The sequence below is a fragment of the Lepidochelys kempii genome, chromosome 2 (genome assembly GCF_965140265.1).
Source record: "Lepidochelys kempii isolate rLepKem1 chromosome 2, rLepKem1.hap2, whole genome shotgun sequence".
NCBI lineage: Eukaryota > Metazoa > Chordata > Testudines > Cheloniidae > Lepidochelys > Lepidochelys kempii.
The window spans coordinates 5,472,680-5,491,243 of NC_133257.1; the positions used below are offsets into that span (position 1 = coordinate 5,472,680).

Sequence of the window (18,564 nt, forward strand, 5' to 3'; positions counted from 1 at the left end):
AGACTTTTCAGTCCCCTCCCTCTGCACCCCCTTGAGCTTTTAACTTTTCATCCGGATTTGGGACAGAAAGATTTACTACCAACTGGAACTTTTTAAGAGCAGGGAGCTCCTCTGTTCTGGCCAGCTGCACTGGTGACCCCCGTCCGTCTCTCCGCACCTGGAAGGCAGGAAGCAGGCTCCCCACCCTTTTTGCTGTTGGAACCCGATATGGAAAAGGTTAAGAATCACCGGATTAGACAATAGAGTAGGGATTTTCCATCGCTGGTGTCTGGTTTATGCAGTGTATTAACCATCAACTTGTGCAAAAGCTTTTGGCACAGTAATGCTTTAGTCCTCCTGCATTTCCTCCTCCCTCCAGACTGCAGCAGGGAAACAAAACCAAACACAATTACATTTCCTGGAGAACTGCATTCTGTTAAGACTTTGAGCCTTGTTTCCTGTGGCTTCTCTTGATACAAACCCACGTGAGCAAACTCCCTGCACATCCCACACCCAGCCATCAATCTCCTGTCTCCTCCCCGCTAACTCGCAGTCTTTCCATGCACTGCCTTCACAGGAAAACACCAAGATCCTCCTTTATAACCAGCCCCCCAAGAAGCAGCTTCCCTTCTGCCCACGCTGTGACGGTAGGCCGAAGATGAAGGCTTTTCTTCTCTCCCTGCTGGTGGCGGTTCTGTGTGTGGAGCAAGGTGAGATGCTGCTCATGATCCCTCTGTGCCAGACAAAGAGCCAGGGAAGCGGCTAGAAATGGCAGGGGCAGAGGGGGATTTTTGCAGCATTGTGGGCAAAGATTCTACCTTTAAGTGGGAGCTGGCACTTCTGCAAACCCCCCTTTGCATCCAGCCGCTTGGTCCTGCGAAGCAACGGTGGTGCGTTGGCTGTCTTTTGAGCACTAGCTTGTGTGGATGTAATAAAAATAGCTCAGTGCAGGCATAGCAAATTATCTCAGTTTCATGGTGCTTAGGGGGATGCAGTGCTCTGGATGCAAGAGAGAGCACGGTTCTGTGGATCTGGATTTGTGCTTGTTCCAACAGCAGCATGTCTTGAGAGGCCTAGAGGGGGATGAGCGGGGGCTGACTACCCCTAGAGACCTATCTCGTCATCTCTTAAAGAAATCTTTTATACTGTTATCCTCTGAGCTAGGCTCTTTTACTCAGGGCGATCAGTGCTTCTCAGCATTGCTTTCTTGCAACCATAATTTTTGCAAGTTCTTCTACTGTAATCAGCTAAAAACATCAGGGTCTGATTATGATCCCAGATACAGTGGAGTAAATCAGGAGTAACTGCACTGAATTCAATTAATTTGGAGGAATGGAACATCGCCACAAGTGAGATCAGACTCAGGCCCTGCGTTCTTACAATGCTGTAGTGCAGAGGTGGGCAAACTACGGCCCGCGGGACCGTCCTATCCAGCCTTTGAGCTCTCGGCCAGGGAGACTACCCCTGGCCCTTCCCCCGCTGTCCCTCCTCCCTCGCAGGCATGCCGCAGCGCGGGCAGCAGTCAGGACCACCGCTCCTGTCGGGCAGCATGGCGCTGGCTCCGGCATGGTAAGGGGGTGGAGAGCGGGGGAGGGTGTTGAATAAGGGGCAGGGGGACCCAAGGGCCGGTCAGGGGACAGGGAGCAGGGGGCAGTTGGATGGGTCGGGGATTCTGAGCGGGGCGCGAGGTGGGAGGGGGTGGATAAGGGGCAGGGGCCAGGCTGTTTGGGGAGGCACAGCCTTCCCTACCCGGCCCTCCATACAGTTGCGCAACCCCGACCTGGCCTGCGGCTGCGGTTTGCCCACCCCTGCTGTGGTGGAATCCCGTAATATGGGAGGGGGGTCACAGCAGCAGGCTCCGGTTGGAGGAGCCACTGGTTGATTCTTAATGCAGGATCATTTTACTCCTCCAACTCTTCCTGAGCTCATCTGGTTTTAAAAATAAGGAGGTCTGGGGCGGTTTGATACTTGGTTGGGAGACCTCCAGGGGTAAAAGGTGTTTGTGGAACAGGCTTTTATTTATTTATTTATTTGCCACTAAAGCTAGGAAGAACAGGGTCGGTTATTAACCAACGCATGTTCACTTGTTTGAAGATTTCCCCATTTATATGCTCCCAGATGTTGTTGTCTTTTGATTGTCTATACAAATGTATTATCCCCCTCTCTTACTGTTTACTCACATTAATGTACATAAATAAGTCACCCCAAGACCTGCACCGGGTGCCAGGATAAACTACAGCCTGAGCCCAAGGGAACTGACCAGCTCCAGCCACCTGGGTTCCTGGCTCAGAAATCAAGAACACTTCCAATTCCATGGGGTCCACAGTGAGAAACAACAAGTTGATTTCTCACTGCTCTTAAGATGATCTTAGCTGCCCCCTCTAGATACTCACTCCGGATCCCACACCGGAGTGTCTAAACACATCGTGATTTCAACCAAGTGGACCCAGAGAGTGTGTTATTTTCCCAGTCCCAGTCTCTATGTGGTCTAATTAAGCCCAGAGCGTGAGAGAAATCTGCTGGTCCCCGTGCCTGGACAGCAGACACCCTTTGCCAAGCAAATGGGGTTATTGCAAGTAGCTTTGCCCCTACCGCAGAGGTGGGCAAACTGATGTGGCCCTCGGGACCGTCCTGCCCGGCCCCTGAGCTCCCGGCCAGGGAGGCTATCCCCCCTCCCCTCCCCTGCTTTCTCCCCTCCCCAGCAGCCTCAGCGTGCCATGCCGCCCGCACGCTGGCCTGCCGGACAGCACGGGCGGAGTGGCTGGCTCCAGCCGGGTGGCGGGGCTGCGAGCTCCTTCTGCTCTGAGCAGCATGGTAAGGCGGCGCAGAGGTTGGATGGGGCAGAGGTCCTGGCGGGAGGGGCAGTCGGGGAGAGGGAACAGGGGCGATTGGATAGGTGTAGGAATCCCGGGGGACTGTCAGGGAGTGGGGATGTGGATAGGTGTTGGGGCAGTGAGGGGACAGGAAGCAGGGGGGATTCGATAGGGGATGGGGTTCCAGAGGGCGGTTAGGGGGACAGGGGAAGTGGGGGAGGTTGGATGGGGTGGAGGTTCTGGGGGAGTGTCAGGGGATGGGGAACAGGGGGGATTGGATAGGCGTGGAAGTCCCAGGGGGCCTGTCAGGGGACAGGGAGTGGGGGGGGTTGGATGGGTCGGGGATTCTGAGCGGGGCAGTCAGGGGGTGGGAAGTGGAAGGGGGCGGATAGGGGGCGGGGGCCAGGCTGTTTGGGGAGGCACAACCTTCCCTACCCATCCCTCCATACTGTTTGGAAACCCCGTTGTGGTCCTCAGGCCAAAAAGTTTGCCCACCCCTGTCCTTCAGCAACAGGAATATTCCTTTTGCCATGCAAGGAGCCTCTCCCAAGGAACTCCCTTTGCTTTAGCCGGCTACGCACTAACCTGCCTTGAAGACATCACATGGTGTTTAAATGCCAAGTACTGGGCTGTTGAAGGAGAGCAGTGGTTGCCTGGAGAACACAGACAGAGCTGGCGTGGGCAGTAACGGCCTGACCCAAAGCCCAGTGATGTCAGCGGGAGCCTTTCCACTGACTGCACTGGGCTTTGGGTCGGGGCTTGAAAGCCTTGGCCGAGCTCTGCTCTTTGCAAGGTCAGATTGCACAGGTCTTATCTAAGGCATTTCCTGAGGGTTGTGTTGTATCTCATGAGTTCGTCAGCATCTCTAGTAGCTGAGCACCAAAAGCTTCTTCCCCTGGCAAATTGTTCCATCATCTGATTGGTGGCAATTGGTTTTTGCGCTTGCATTGCTTAGGTTCTTTTTTCTGTAGTTTCAGTCTCAGCCTCCTTAAATAATTCCTCCCTCTTCATTACGTTTTCTATTATTAGACATTTTTCAGGAGCCCGTTGTTTCTGTTTTTTCTCTGTAATGTACTTACTCGTACTGGCATTTGACTTGGTGCCGTGTGAGATTTTGATGAAAAAACTAGACTGACAGAACATTAGCGTGGCACACACTGACTACGGCCACGTCTACCCTGGCGCGCTTACAGTGGCATGGCTGTACCGATGCAGCTGTGCCTCGGTACGATCTCTCGTGTGGCTGCTGTGTGCCGACCGGACAGAGCTCTCCCGCTGACAGAATTAAACCACCCCCAGTGAGTGGTTGTAGCTGTGTTGGTGGGTGAGCGACATAGCAGTGTCCACACTAGCAGATAGGTCGGTGTAACTGATGTCTCTCCGGGTGTGTGTGGGGGGGTGGTGGTGGGTGGGTTCAACCCCGTGAGCCGCGTAAATTTTGCCGACGTAAGTGGTAGTGTAGACCTGGCCTAAAAGCTGGCTCGCTGATAGGTGTCGCAATGTAATTGTCAATGGGGAATTGTCAATGAGTGGGTGTGTCTCCAGTGGGGTCCTGCAGGGATCAGTTCTTGGCGCTACGCTATTTAACATTTTTATCAGTGATCTGGAAGAAAACAACGTCATCACTGATAAATTTACAGGTGACAGAAAAACTAGGGGAGTGGTAAATAATGAAGAGCTCAGGTCACTGATCGAGAGCAATCTGGATTGCTTGGTAAGCTGGGCGCAAGCAAACAATCTGCATTTTAATATGGCTAAATGTAAAGGTATACATCTAGGGACAAAGAATGTCGGCCGTATTTACAGGAGGGGGGACTCTCCCTGGAAAGCAGTGACTCTGAAAAAGCTTTGTGGAGCCATGGTGGATAATCTGCTGAACATGAGCTGCCAGTGTGACCCTGTGGCCAAAAGGGCTAATGTGATTCTTGGATGTATAACAGGAATTTTGAGTAGGAGTACAGAGGTTATTTTACCTCTATATTTGCCACTGGTGTGACCGCTGCTGGAATTCTGTGTCCAGTTCTGAAGATCGACAAGTCAAGAAGGATGTTGGTAAATTGGAAAGGGTTCAGAGAAGAGCCACGAAAATGTTTAGTGTTAGAAAACCTGCCTTATAGCTGTAGACTCAAGGAGCTCAATCTATTTAGCGTAACAAAGAGAAGGTTAAGGGGTGATTTGATCACAGTCTGGAAGTGCCTACACAGAGAACAAATACTTAATAATGGGCTCTTCAATCTAGCAGAGAAAGTGATAACAATATCCAATGTCTGGAAGTTGAAGCTGGACACATTCAGACTGGAAATAAGGCATAAATTTGTAACAGTGAGGGTCATTCACCATTGGAACAATTTACCAAGGGTCATGATGGATTGTCCATCACTGGCAAATTTTAAATCAAAATTGGGTGTTTTTCTAAAACCTATGCTCTAGGAATTATTCTGGGGGCAGTTCTCTGGCCTGTGTTTTATAAGAGGTCAGCCTAGATGTTCACAATGATCTTATAAATCTGGGAATCTAGTACAGACATTTTTTATTGTAGGTATTACAGGAGAAGAATCATAGAATCATAGAATATCAGGGTTGGAAGGGACCTCAGGAGGTCATCTAGTCCAACCCCCGGCTCAAAGCAGGACCAATCCCCAACCAAATCATCCCAGCCAGGGCTTTCTCAAGCCTGACCTTAAAAACTTCTAAGGAAGGAGATTCCACCACCTCCCTAGGTAACGCATTCCAGTGTTTAACCACCCTCCTAGTGAAAAAGTTTCTCCTAATATCCAACCTAAACCTCCCCCACTGTAACTTGAGACCATTACTCCTTGCTCTGTCATCTGCTACCATTGAGAACAGTCTAGAGCCATCCTCTTTGGAACCCCCCTTCAGGTAGTTGAAAGCAGCTATCAAATCCCCCCTCATTCTTCTCTTCTGAAGACTAAACATCCCGAGTTCCCTCAGCCTCTCCTCATAAGTCATGTGTTCCAGTCCCCTAATCATTTTTGTTGCCCTCTGCTGGACTCTTTCCAATTTTTCCACATCCTTCTTGTAGTGTGGGGCCCAAAACTGGACACAGTACTCCAGATGAGGCCTCACCAATGTCGAATAGAGGGGAATGATCACGTCCCTCGATCTGCTGGCAATGCCCCTACTTATACATCCCAAAATGCCATTGGCCTTCTTGGCAACAAGGGCACACTGTTGACTCATATCCAGCTTCCCGTCCACTGTAACCCCTAGGTCCTTTTCTGTAGAACTGCTGCCTAGCCATTCGGTCCCTAGTCTGTAGCGGTGCATGGGATTCTTCCATCCTAAGTGCAGGACTCTGCACTTGTCCTTGTTGAACCTCATCAGATTTCTTTTGGCCCAATCCTCCAATTTGTCTAGGTCCTTCTGTATCCTATCCCTACCCTCCAGCGTATCTACCTCTCCTCCCAGTGTAGTGTCATCTACAAATTTGCTGAGGGTGCAATCCACACCATCCTCCAGATCATTTATGAAGATATTGAACAAAACCGGCCCCAGGACTGACCCTTGGGGCACTCCACTTCATACCGGCTGCCAACTAGACATGGAGCCATTGATCACTACCCGTTGAGCCCGACAATCTAGCCAGCTTTCTATCCACCTTATAGTCCATTCATCCAGCCCATACTTCTTTAACTTGCTGGCAAGAATACTGTGGGAGACAGTGTCAAAAGCTTTGCTAAAGTCAAGGAACAACACGTCCACTGCTTTCCCTTCATCCACAGAACCAGTTATCTCGTCTAATAGAAGGCAATTAGATTAGTCAGGCATGAGAAGCCTTGGATTGGGGAGTGAGGGGGGTCTGTACTTACAAGACAGCAAGCTGACACACTCAGCATCCCAACAACCCACTCTCTCTCCCCCCACATACACACAACACCCCCCGCCCTCCCCTCCCCATTTGAAAAGCAGGTTGCAGCCCCTTGAACGCTGGGATAGCTGCCCATAATGAACTGCTCCCAATGCAGCTGCAAGTGCTGCAAATGTGGCCACACCAGTACGCTTTCTGCTGTCAGTGTGGACAGACTGCAGCGCTTTCCCTACTGCGCTGTACGAAGGCTGGTTTAACCCAAAGCGCTCTACATCTGCAAGTGTAGCCAAGAGTCACCGAGGGACAATCAGTGTGGAATCTCTGTGATGCCATTTGTACTGACTCAGAATTGAACCATCAAATTAATTCACTGATTCATGGGCTCCTCGGAGGACCGTGCCATCTGAGGCTGTGTCAATGGGAGGCTTTCCTCTGGCTTCCATGGGATTTGAATCCGACCTGTGGCTCTGTAATCCTGCCAGGTAGCTGCAGTTTAAACTGTTCTGCAGACTTGCTAGGAAAACAGCCCCTCCCTTCAGGATCAGGCAGTGATGTTTTGAGCTGATGATGCCATGCGTGTAACTACATATTCTTGCTATGAAGTGATGGGGATGGAGCTGTTTGAAAACCGGTCTCGGCTTGTTCTAGCTGCATTCTCCAGACCTCCCACTCATGTAGTTCAATTAGTGTCTCTTGATAAAGCATCTGTTGTTTTTTTCTGCTTCGATCCTGGACTCCTAGGAGCCCTAGTCATGAACCAGGACTACATTACGCTAGGTGCTGTATAAACACAGCACAAAGATCTTACAGTCTGGGTGCTCAGTAATAATAAACAGTGACCCCCGAAGTGCACGTAGCCATTCAAGTGCAGCTGGGCCAATAAGCCAATAATCCCAATGTCTGTATTAAAAAAATGACGGAACCGTCAAAAAGCACCGCACCTGTGTTCAGCCGCTGATCAGAGCCCCGGTCTTCTGCCTTCGCTCACTTTACTGAGGAGCATTTCAAAATATTGCCCGTCTTTTCATCAAATGAAGAAGAAGCAGAAGAGAAGGTGCTGGCTTCATGGAGGGTCCTGGAGCCACTTGGGGGTAGGGCTAGATCAGTGGTTCCCAAACTGGGGTTCGCAAAATGTTATAGGGGGTTCTTGGGAAAAAAATTCCCTCATGGTGGACAGAGCTGTCCCTAGGAACCCCGAGCAGCACGGGGCCAGTAGCCTGGAGCCCCTGGACTTCCAAGAGCTAAGCAGATCAAAGCAAATATATCTGTCATGCGTGAGATTTAAACTTCAAGACTCCTTATAAGAAATGGAAAGGGAGGTGGATATTTTTTGCTGTTTTTAAAATTAAATAGGCAGCTAGTTTTGTTTTTAAAATTATTATGAAGAACAAGTTTAAGCTTTGTTGTAACGTGCGTTGTTTGCCCGGAGTGCTCAAGACCTGAATGCTTGTGTAGGAGGAATTCTTTGAGTTGGCTTCTTAAATACCTTCATGCTGTTTCACATCTGATACTCCTTGATGAAACGTAGGAGCCTTGTCTTATAACAGGCTTATTCAAAGTGATACAAGTTACGAAAGTGAGATATTGGAGGCTGTTTTCATAATGTAATAAAAATACTGTAATGATAAATAATTAATAAATAGTATGTAATAAGCATGTCATAAAAACAAATTTTATATTTCCAAGATCACTGCTTTTATAATTTATACTCAGGTAAAAGAGAAAATCCCTGGAAATATTCATTTTTAGGAGGGGGTTCGTGAGACTTAACATTTTCATGAAAGAGGTTAACAGGTTGTTAAAGTTTGGGAACCACTGGGCTAGATCAAGGTGACTGGTGGGGAAGAGCCCAGTGTTCATCACCTATGGCATGTATGCTGGAGGGCTTGTGGCCTAATCATGCCCCCGCTTGTTAGGGGGCTTATTCCTTCACCCACTCACTTCCCTGGTCCTTCTCGCATGAACAGAGAGCAACAATACCCGAAGTCCAAAGGTGCAAACAATTTAATGTTTATTGGGGTGAACTTCCAGCAAGCATGATTCCAGTTTCCTTCCTTAGTGTCCCCCTTCCCAGCTCTGACACCACAGAGCCTTACCTGTGTCCCTGTTCCCATTCCCCCCCTTAGCAAAACATGATTCCAATTTCCCCACCCCCATTCCCTGTTCCCATTCCCCCCTTACTTCCTGATTGACTGCAAACTGTATAGTAAAACTTGAGTTCTGCTTAGCTATACCTTAACCAATCATTTTACTGAAATTTAACTAACCAATCCTAACATATTGTAACATGATTATGTAACCAATTATATCCCACCACCTTAATTGGTTTACACCCAGCAAAATTAATTATACAGCTGTCATAAATATAAAGGGAAGGGTAAACCCCTTTAAAATCCCTCCTGGCCAGAGGAAAAATCCTCTCACCTGTAAAGGGTTAAGAAGCTAAAAGTAACCTCACTGGCACCTGACCAAAATGACCAATGAGGAGACAAGATACTTTCAAAAGCTGGGAGGAGGGAGAGAAACAAAGGGTCTGTGTCTGTCTGGATGCTGCTTTTGCCAGGGACAGAACAGGAATGGAGTCTTAGAACTTTTAGTAAGTAATCTAGCTAGGTATGTGTTAGATTAAGATTTCTTTAAATGGCTGAGAAAAGAACTGTGCTGAATAGAATGACTATCCCTGTCTGTGTGTCTTTTTTGTAACTTAAGGTTTTGCCTAGAGGGATTCTCTATGTTTTGAATTTAATTACCCTGTAAGGTATTTACCATCCTGATTTTACAGAGGTGATTCCTTTACTTCCATTAAAAGTCTTCTTGTAAGAAAACTGAATGCTTTTTCATTGTCCTAAGATCCAAGGGTTTGGGTCTGTGGTCACCTATGCAAATTGGTGAGGATTTTTACCAAACCTTCCCCAGGAAGTGGGGTGCAAGGGTTGGGAGGATTTTGGGGGGAAAGACGTGTCCAAACTATGTTTCCTAGTAGACCCAGGTAATGTTTGGTGGTGGCAGTGGAAATCCAAGAGCAAAGGGTAAAATTAATTTGTACCTTGGAGAAGTTTTAACCTAAGCTGGTAAAAGTAAGCTTAGGAGGTTTTCATGCAGGTCCCTACATCTGTACCCTAGAGTTCAGAGTGGGGAAGGAACCTTGACAACAGCAGACAGAAACAATCACAGAACCAGACAGAGATTATTCAGACAAACAATAGCAAAGTGGGAACTATAATGACAAAACAATACAGAAGTGAGGATATCACCGCTACACCTATGAAGACATAAGGGTTTCCCAGCTATATCTATTGATAAGTGAGTTCTTACAGAACAGAAAACTATCAAGCTAAACATCCTCTAGGCTCTTCCCTTTCTCTGGTGGCGATCGGCATTATCAGGACAGGATTGTATTTCTAACAGCCCAAGAGCACCTTCTTTCAATGTGACTAGGTTGGAATGTGAGGAGGTGACCGGTCACTTCCCAGCTTATGGCTGCCTCTGCTGCTTAGCCAAAGGCCTTAGCCTGAGAACAGGGCCTCAGACTGTCACAGTAAGAGAAGGCCCTTACACTGGCAGACAGTGATTTTGATTCTCTCTTTTATACCTCTATAACTAGCTAAGTGATAAGAATACACTTAAATTCTTAAGAGTATGGGCCTTTACAGACAGGCCTGAATATCTGTATCCTAACAAGAAAAGGAGGACTTGGGGCACCTTAGAGACTAACCCATTTATTTGAGCATGAGCTTTCGTGAGCTACAGCTCGCTTCATCGGATGTTGATCAGGTGGTTCCGCAGTTTCTGTGAGAGCGTGTGGCACAAGCTGTCAGCATAGTCTGTGTGGTGTGTAGATTGTAATGGATTTTTTACCTTCAGTCCGTTTGGCACGATGTCCGTCTGCTTGCATTTGGAAAGGAAGATGATGTCTGTCTGCATCTGTGCGAGTTTTTTCATGAAGTTGATTTCCACTCCATACGGCTAAATGCAGTGCCTTGCATAATGACTGCTTTCAGAGAAGCAGCCATGTTAGTCTGTATTCTCAAAATTGGTTAGTCTCTAAGGTGCGACAAGTCCTCCTTTTCTTAAAAAGGAAAGAATCATGTTACAATCTACACACCACACAGACTATGCTGACAGCTCGTGCCACACGCTCTCACAGAAACTGCGGAACCACCTGATCAACATCCGATGAAGCGAGCTGTAGCTCACGAAAGCTCATGCTCAAATAAATGGGTTAGTCTCTAAGGTGCCACAAGTCCTCCTGTTCTTTTTGCGAATACAGACTAACACGGCTGCTACTCTGAAACCTGTCATTATATCCTAACACCGCTCTCACTGGAACTGTGGGGTGTCCGTGGGTGTTGTAGCCAAAACCAAGATCGGAGTGTGCCCTGCCCACTGCTAGGTGGGTGTGCTGGGAGAGCTGGAGAAGAGGTTCTCTGCTCCCCACCTTTGCTCAGCTACCTGTCAACTTTAAAAAACGATGAGCAGTTGTAAAGAGCACTTTACTCCCCACCTGGCCCCACTGGAGTCATGTGAGTAAGGCACTCCCCAGTGTAGGCGGAGCACCTGCTTGTAAAATGCGCGTTGCATCCTCTTCTAGTGTCTGGGCCGCAGAGGATAACAGCCCACTACTGCTTCTAGTTGGAGTTATCAGTTCCCTGCCAGTGGTCAAGGTCTGTGTTGTGCTGCTGAAAGGCCTGGGTTCAAGCTCTGCTGGTGACCCATGGAGGTGGAGGGATTGTTACATCAAAGTGGCAAAATCAAGCCCTGGGATGAACTTAATGCTTCAGATCTTGTTCTTCCTTAACCCATCCCCTCCTTATTTGTCACCCTCACACAGCACTTCCTGTCCAATTTGCTCTATTAACTCTTTAGGAAATGCACTGTGCTTCTCTGTTTGTTTCTATAAAGCACCTAGCATGCTTCTGGCATTGTAATAATAACCAAGCTCGTTCGGCAAGTCAGAATGAATTCTCTGGTCTTCCATGTGATACCCATCAATAAATAACACATCATGTCATTCACACTTCATTTGTCAGAGCCAGTGTGAGGTCATATTTCGATTGCTGCCCACCATCCATTGGTATCTGTCTCTTTGGAAATTAGTCCTTATGAAATATAGTCTCTAGCCAGGAAGGAGTTGTTTCCCCCATGCATATTAGCCTCTACTATGTCACCTAAATCTCCCTTACTGCAGATTAAACCCACTACTTCCTGTCCTACTGTCAGCGGATATGGCGAACAATTGATCACTGTCCTCTTTATAGCAGATCTTAACATGTTTGAAGACTCTGATCACTCCCCCCACAGTCTTCTTTTTTCAAGCCTAAACATGCCCAGTTTTGTAAAAGTTTGTAAAAAGTTCAGGTTTTCTAAAAAGTTTACAAAAAAGTTCATAAGGGCTTGGCTACACTTACATTTTACAGTGCTCTAACTTGCTGGCTCAGGGGTGTGAAAAATCACCCCCCTGAGCGCAGCAAGTCAGAGCATTTTAAAGCGCTAGTGTAAACAGGCTCCGAGGGCAGGGAGCTAATCCCCTCGTGGAGGTGGAGTACTAGGAGCGCTGGGAGAGCTCTCTCCCAGTGCTCGCACCGACCACACTCGCGTTTCAAAGCGGTGCCGTGGGAGCGCTCCCACGACAAGGCCTTGAAGTTTCCAGTATAGCCATGCCCTAAAAAGTTTACAAAAAAAGTTTGTAAAATGTTCAAGTTTTCTAAACCTTTTATCATTTTTGATGCTCTCCTCTGGACTTTCTCTGATTTGTCCACATCGCTTGGTGCCCAGAATTGAACACAGTACAGCATCGGAGGCTTCACCAGTGCCATATACAACAGGACAGTTACCTCCTCTGTCTTATAGAGAACACTCCTGCTAATCCACCCCACAATGATATCAGCCTTTTTTGGAACTGTATCACACCCCCAGCTCCTTTTCAGAAGTGCTTCCACCTAGCCAGTTGTTCCCCATTGTGTAGCTGTGCATTTGATTTTTCCTTCCAAACTGTAGTACGTCGCACTTAACTTCCTTGAATTTCACTTTGTGGATTTCAGACCAATTCTCGAATTTGTCAAGGTCGTTTTGAATTCTAATTCTGCTCTCGAAAGTGCTTGCAACCCCTCCCAGCTTGGCGTCATCTGCAAATGTAATAAGCATCCTCAGTACTGGCCACTGCGGGACCCTACAGGATTCGCCTTCCCAGTTTGACACGGAACCATTGATAACAGTCTTTCAATCAGTTGTGCACCTGCCTTATAGGAATTTAATTTAGAACACCTTTCTCTGCTTTGCTTATGAGAATGTCATATAGGACTGGGTCAAAATCAGGATATATCATGCCTACTGCTTCCCCCTTATTCACTCGGCTGGTAACCTTGTCAAAGAAGGAAATTAGGTGGGTTTGGCATGATTTGTTCTTGAGAAGTCCATGCTGGTTTTTCCTTATGCTCCTGTCTGTAACATTCTGGCTTTGGAAAAGAACGTGCTGAGAAAGTATTTACAAATGGGTGTCACGGAGGGCGTTGGGGGAACTTTTCAGAGGCATAAATAGCAGTTGGGTGCCCAGCTGTCATTTCTGCCTTTGAAAATTCCCGCCCCCCGCGTGTGGGTCTAATCCTGAATCCGTAATCGATGCACAGGAAAAACTATCGCGGGGTTCAATGAGAGTTCGGCCTGAAATAGTGGCTGAGAACATCAGGATATGATCTATTTTGATGCTCATTAGCAGCAGGTGACAGGGATGGGGACTGTAGACCAGGAACCAATAACATATTCCTGCATGCCTCTAACATGGGCTGTGTTTTCCTTTTGCAGCTCACTCGCTGGTGTGCTTCACCTGTAAGGAAAAGTCCTCCAACTGGGCTTGTCTGGCACCAGCTATATGTCCCAGTGATGCAAACTACTGTGTAACCACGTATCTTGGTGCAGGAATTGGTAAGCTTGGGCATGCTCTGTCTATTGTCTTTCCATAGTGTTTTCCCAGATGACGTGCTGCTCCCATTCCAGATCAGTAAGTTTTCTTTCCTCCTTCTGCTGGAAGGATGGGACATTGCTGATGTGGAACTGAGGAATCACTCCTTGAAACCGAATGGTAGGCGCAGCCGAGGGAGTGACTCAGAGGAGGGCAGCGCAGGCAATGTCAGGCTTCCTGTACGCCAATGGGGGGGACTCCATATCTACTCCTCCAGCCTTGGCTGAAGTCCTGAAATGAGGCTCTTTATAGCCCAGTCCTGCAGATGCTCCCCAGCAGTGGGTTCTGCTACTGCTGAGGTGGGTGAGGGCTGGGACTGAGTTCCCACCTGCTCCTCAGCGGCCCTGCAGGGGCTGCCATGGGTGTCAAAGGGAAGGAGGCTGCCTGCCTGAGTGGCTGCCAGCCTTGAACGGTGCGAGGGAGCAGTTAGAAAGAGCTCAGTGGATCCTCTGCTTCTCAGCAGTGGTTCTCAGGGAAGCAGCCTCCTCTGCTCTGCTGCATTCTTGTGGCATCGAGCCCACCCCCCTTTCCCTCCGGTTTGTTGGGGGGAAAAGATGGCTGCCTTTGTCCCTGGACCGCAGGGGAAAGGACGTCTCCCAGCTGTGCCCCTCCTGCGCCCGATTGCACCCAGTGACAATTATACACAAGTGTAAATGTCATTTCCAACCTCTGCATTTTGAGCGGACTGTGAGTAGCCAGTTCCTGGGGAGGCTCACTGATACTACTTGCATGTGGTTCAGTTAACAAAAGTAGTGGCAGGCTATTGAGTTGTGCAGGGAACTCGCCCGGGGATGAGAATGTTAGGCTCTGGTAGAGGCCTCCCTACAGGATGGGGGAGCAGGCAGATACCGGACACAGTGTTGGTATATAATACTCTAAATATTTGTATTGATTACAGTATAAACCCCACTCGCTCCACATTCACACTCCTTTCATGCTACACCAGAATCAGAAGATCCGAAGGACATCCCGACGGCCAGTCGAAATTCAGTCCGATCACAAGGCGTGGGCAGGCCGCCATAATCCAAGACGTTCCATTTCCCCCAATTCTTGCATAACTGCAGAGCTGGTGTTATTCCCTTCCTGCTAATTCTTTCTATTCCCCACGGACATAAGTTGTTTTTGCGCAGACAATTCTTGACCGCTCATAACCGTGACTCCTTGCTTCAGCTGCCAGCACTCAACTCATGCCCTCATGTCAAACACACAGCATTTATACTGGGCCCATATGGCCTATCGCGTGTTACAACATAGACATCACAACAAGAGCAGCTGGATGGCAGGCCGCTGTAACTGCCCTGCATAACTGACATTATGGGCCTTGCTTTCCCAGTCTGGCCTCCTTCCACGCCCGGGGAAGCCATGCGATGGTTTAAGCACCAAACATCTCACGTGCTGGTGCAAGTTTCCGCTATTGGCATGTGCAAGTGAGAGAATTTGCACGCTCCAATCCCAGTGCCTGGCTGGTTGTGCATGGACAAAAGGAGGCCAGGTTGAAGCCTTTTTGGGTATATTGGTGTCTGCTGCTTAATGAGCTCTGCTGTGACCTAGCTACTGTTGTAGGAACAGCAGTGATCTGTGTGCTCTGTGTTACTAGGCTCTGTATAACCTCTATGCTCAAAAGGTCTGTTACGCTTCCCCCCCCCCCTTCCCCCTTTTGTCTCCTCTCCCTCTTTGAATTACTGTGAAGTGGCTTTCTCCCTCCCCCTCCCTCCCGGAATGCTTGTGGGATGAATGGGCTGGTTGAACAGCTGGAAGATCAGAAGAGTTCCCAGGTAGACAAGGTGTCTGGGACTCTAATTAGGCAGCGATCACACACCCAATGCATGGACCCTGCTTGGACACTGTCTGAGGTGGAGTGTGAGCAACCAGATGCGGCCAAGTCCTCTCTAGTCGCAGGCCATGAGGAGCAGGTCCTTAAAAGTGGAAGAGGCCATGTGCACAGGAATGCACTCACCAGCCTGTACCTCCCGAGAAGGCCCTTCGCCCGGACCGCCTGGCCAGTGGGTCGCCGCATTGCATTCCATCGTGCCTCGGGAAGACTGACCTTCATACACTTACCTTGAAGAATCAAGACATCTCCACTGCTGTGCCTGTCCTGGGAGCGTGAGTATGCGAGTGTGAGTGTGACACCCCTCCCGCCCGCCCCTTCTTTTGAGCTTAGCTATCAATATAACAAACATGCTGCTTTCTGCCAAACTCTAGAGGGTCATTAGTCCTCCCTAAGCTGACTAGCTGGCCCAATTTCGGGTAACAACTACTACCAGCTCTTTAAAGCTTTGACACTCAAGAGCAGGAGACAGGACTCAGTCACCTCTGTGCTGCATTCCCACAGCCCCCACTGAACTCCCAAAGCCCTGTCCCAGCATGCAGTGGGCAGAGTGTGACAATCTGGAATGGATTCTCAGGTTTCTTTGGGTGTTCCCTCCTCCTGGCCAGGAATCTGAAGGGGATGTTCCCAGATTGTTACGTACAGGTCTGTAACTGCTAGGAAGAGACTAGTGCTGCTTTCATGGTATATAATAGCACTAGTGACCTCTAAAGGCAGGGCATTCACTGGCAGAGATAAGGCTGTGAGGCCATTAACTGCTGAGAAATGGCCTCCTCATCTCAGGATTGATTAGCTACATCGGTACAATTATCTCCTTTGCAGAGCTAAGGAGCTCCTGTCCGAACTCTGGGAAACATTTTAATCTTGAGTCTCTTTCTCTTGTTTCTTTTTCCGGTTCAGGTGGATATTCCAGTCAGAGCATCTCCAAGGGGTGTGCTTCAATTTGCCCCAGCGGTGGGATAAACATAGGGATACTAGCTGCCTCTGTTTCCTGCTGCAGTTCATTCTTGTGCAACATCAGCGGGGCCAGCAGCGTGAAAGTCAGCTACTCGGTGCTGGCCATGGTGATCTTGGCCAGCTTCGTCTATATCAGGGCCGGACTGTGATCGGGTTAGGAAAAAGAACTTGATGCCCTGAAGAACCTGCTCAGGCTTCTCCAACGAGACACCAAACCACCTCTGTGCAAAGCTATACTGGGGTTACCAATGGTGCCCTTTCTTCCAAACTCTCTCTCAGATCCCATTAGACAATACCTGCCCTCTTGCCGTTCACAAGGAAATCCTGCTGCTGTCACTGGGTGCCCCTCTGTGCGTCTCAGCAGATCTGGATGGCTGCTCCCATGTTTTTGGGCACAGGAGGCCTGGGAAGCTCAAATGAACAGTGCTGCCTCACTGGGGAGATGTCCGCTTGCTCTCCTGACCCATCAGGAAATGGTGGATAATGTTGGCAGGGTTTCTGCTTTTATACCCGTAGTCCCAGTTGATGGAGCTGATTTAAAAAAAGGTCAGGGCTCACCAGGAAATGTTTAGCCCAAACCACCTCCAAAGCGGAATACTTAAAGACCCCTGCCTCTTGCTACTGCAGGGACATTTCCCATCCACGTCACGCGAGGGATCAGCGCCAGACTGAGTGCCGGGAAGGCATGATTGGATTCTGGTTTTTTACATTGTTTTCTTTATTCTGCTCCTTGGATGACTTTTCTTATGTAAAATGAATGCAGTGCTCGCACTGTGAGCATCACACCTGAATAAACACGTTCCCGTTCTTGCCTGAGCCCAGATGTATTGTGTGTCTGTTTGCTTGCTGGAAAAATGGGGTGTGTGAGGTGCCCTTAGCCGAAAGATCCACTCATGGGTGCAGCACAACTGCTCCCTGGGACAGCGGCTCTATGGTTCTCATCAGCGCCCTCTCTCTTGACACTTTTCATCCTAACACAGACCTTTACCTCCCCTGTCTGCTCCCATCCCCCCTTCAGTATGGGCCCAGATGAACGAACACTTGTTCTTCCCAGCTGTGGTAGCTGTAACTTGTCCCCCAGACCAGATGCTGCCTTGTGTCGAGGATTCGAACCCCAGACGGCGCGGTTCGTTGTCTGACCAGAGAGAAACAGGCAACACCAGCATGGTCCGAACACAAAGCTCTTTATTGAAGAGTGCACACAACAATAGAGAGCAGCCCATCTCCAAAGAGAACCAGCCAGCTTCTAAGTAAAACTCATAGGTTTTTATAGACAGTCGCGTCGCGTCAGATTTATTCATAAAGCAGCCCCCCCATATTAGTTAAAATCCTCTTTCTCTATATGCATGCACATCTACCTCCCCTTATTGTAGATAACTTTTAGCAAATTGTAGTGCTTCACTAACTTTCTTATCGGTATGGGTGTCAACCAGGAGACGAGGAGTTAAAACAGACATAACACAAGAGCAGGGAGTGGAAAACAACCGCCTCTGTATCTCAAGGACTGTTCCCAGCACATCTGGTCCAAAAATGCAGGAATGCAGGCCTCCCCTTTTTTCTCACTCTCTGTAACTTAAACAAACGTTCCTTCATTCTACTTTCAGAGACTTTCCCAGCAGCCTCTCTAAGCCTGACTTTGGTTCGGTTGGCATAACTGCCTCCTGTTTAGCTTTTCTCACCTAACACTTGTATCATTTCACTTCCTAAAAGCCCTTTCGGATTCAGTCCGTATGACTGAGGCTGGACAGGATGAAGCGTGAGTCTAGTCACCCATAGACGTGTCATATGGGACTGGAGCAAACGCTAGGGGAGCAAAACCGCTGCAGGGTCAGTCTGTAGGTTAGTTATTAGCGTCTCTCCGATTCCTGCCTTCCATCGTCAGTGAGTGGTGACAGAAAACCCTGCGGCTCTATTTAAAAACAGCCATTATGAGCAAACTTCTTTAAGCCCTTGTCGTCATTCCAGAGTGCCCCCATGCCGGCAGGTGTGGTGTTGTAGGTGAGCCATTACTTTGTTTCCCCCTAACCCAGGGCAGTGGCAAGTCCAAACAGGCCGTTAAATGCTAAACAGCACCCCTTAGTGGAGGGTGTCTTATTAACAGCAAAGCCCAGGCAGAACATCAACAAAACTTTCACCCCAACATCCCGGCGGGTGACTAGGTCATTTTAGTCCATGTCCCCCACCTGAGTGCCATGTT

General features: G+C 48.7%; 1 protein-coding gene across 1 annotated transcript; it reads left to right on the top strand.

Moving 5' to 3' along the window:
- The first annotated feature begins 435 nt into the window (after positions 1-435).
- On the top strand, positions 436-17,183 carry LOC140906301 (lymphocyte antigen 6E-like). Its single transcript, XM_073329966.1, has 3 exons — positions 436-689; positions 13,423-13,542; positions 16,311-17,183. Exons 1-3 carry the CDS (start codon positions 638-640, stop codon positions 16,514-16,516), a joined length of 378 nt encoding a protein of 125 aa, XP_073186067.1. The 5' UTR covers positions 436-637; the 3' UTR covers positions 16,517-17,183.
- The last annotated feature ends 1,381 nt before the right edge of the window (positions 17,184-18,564 follow it).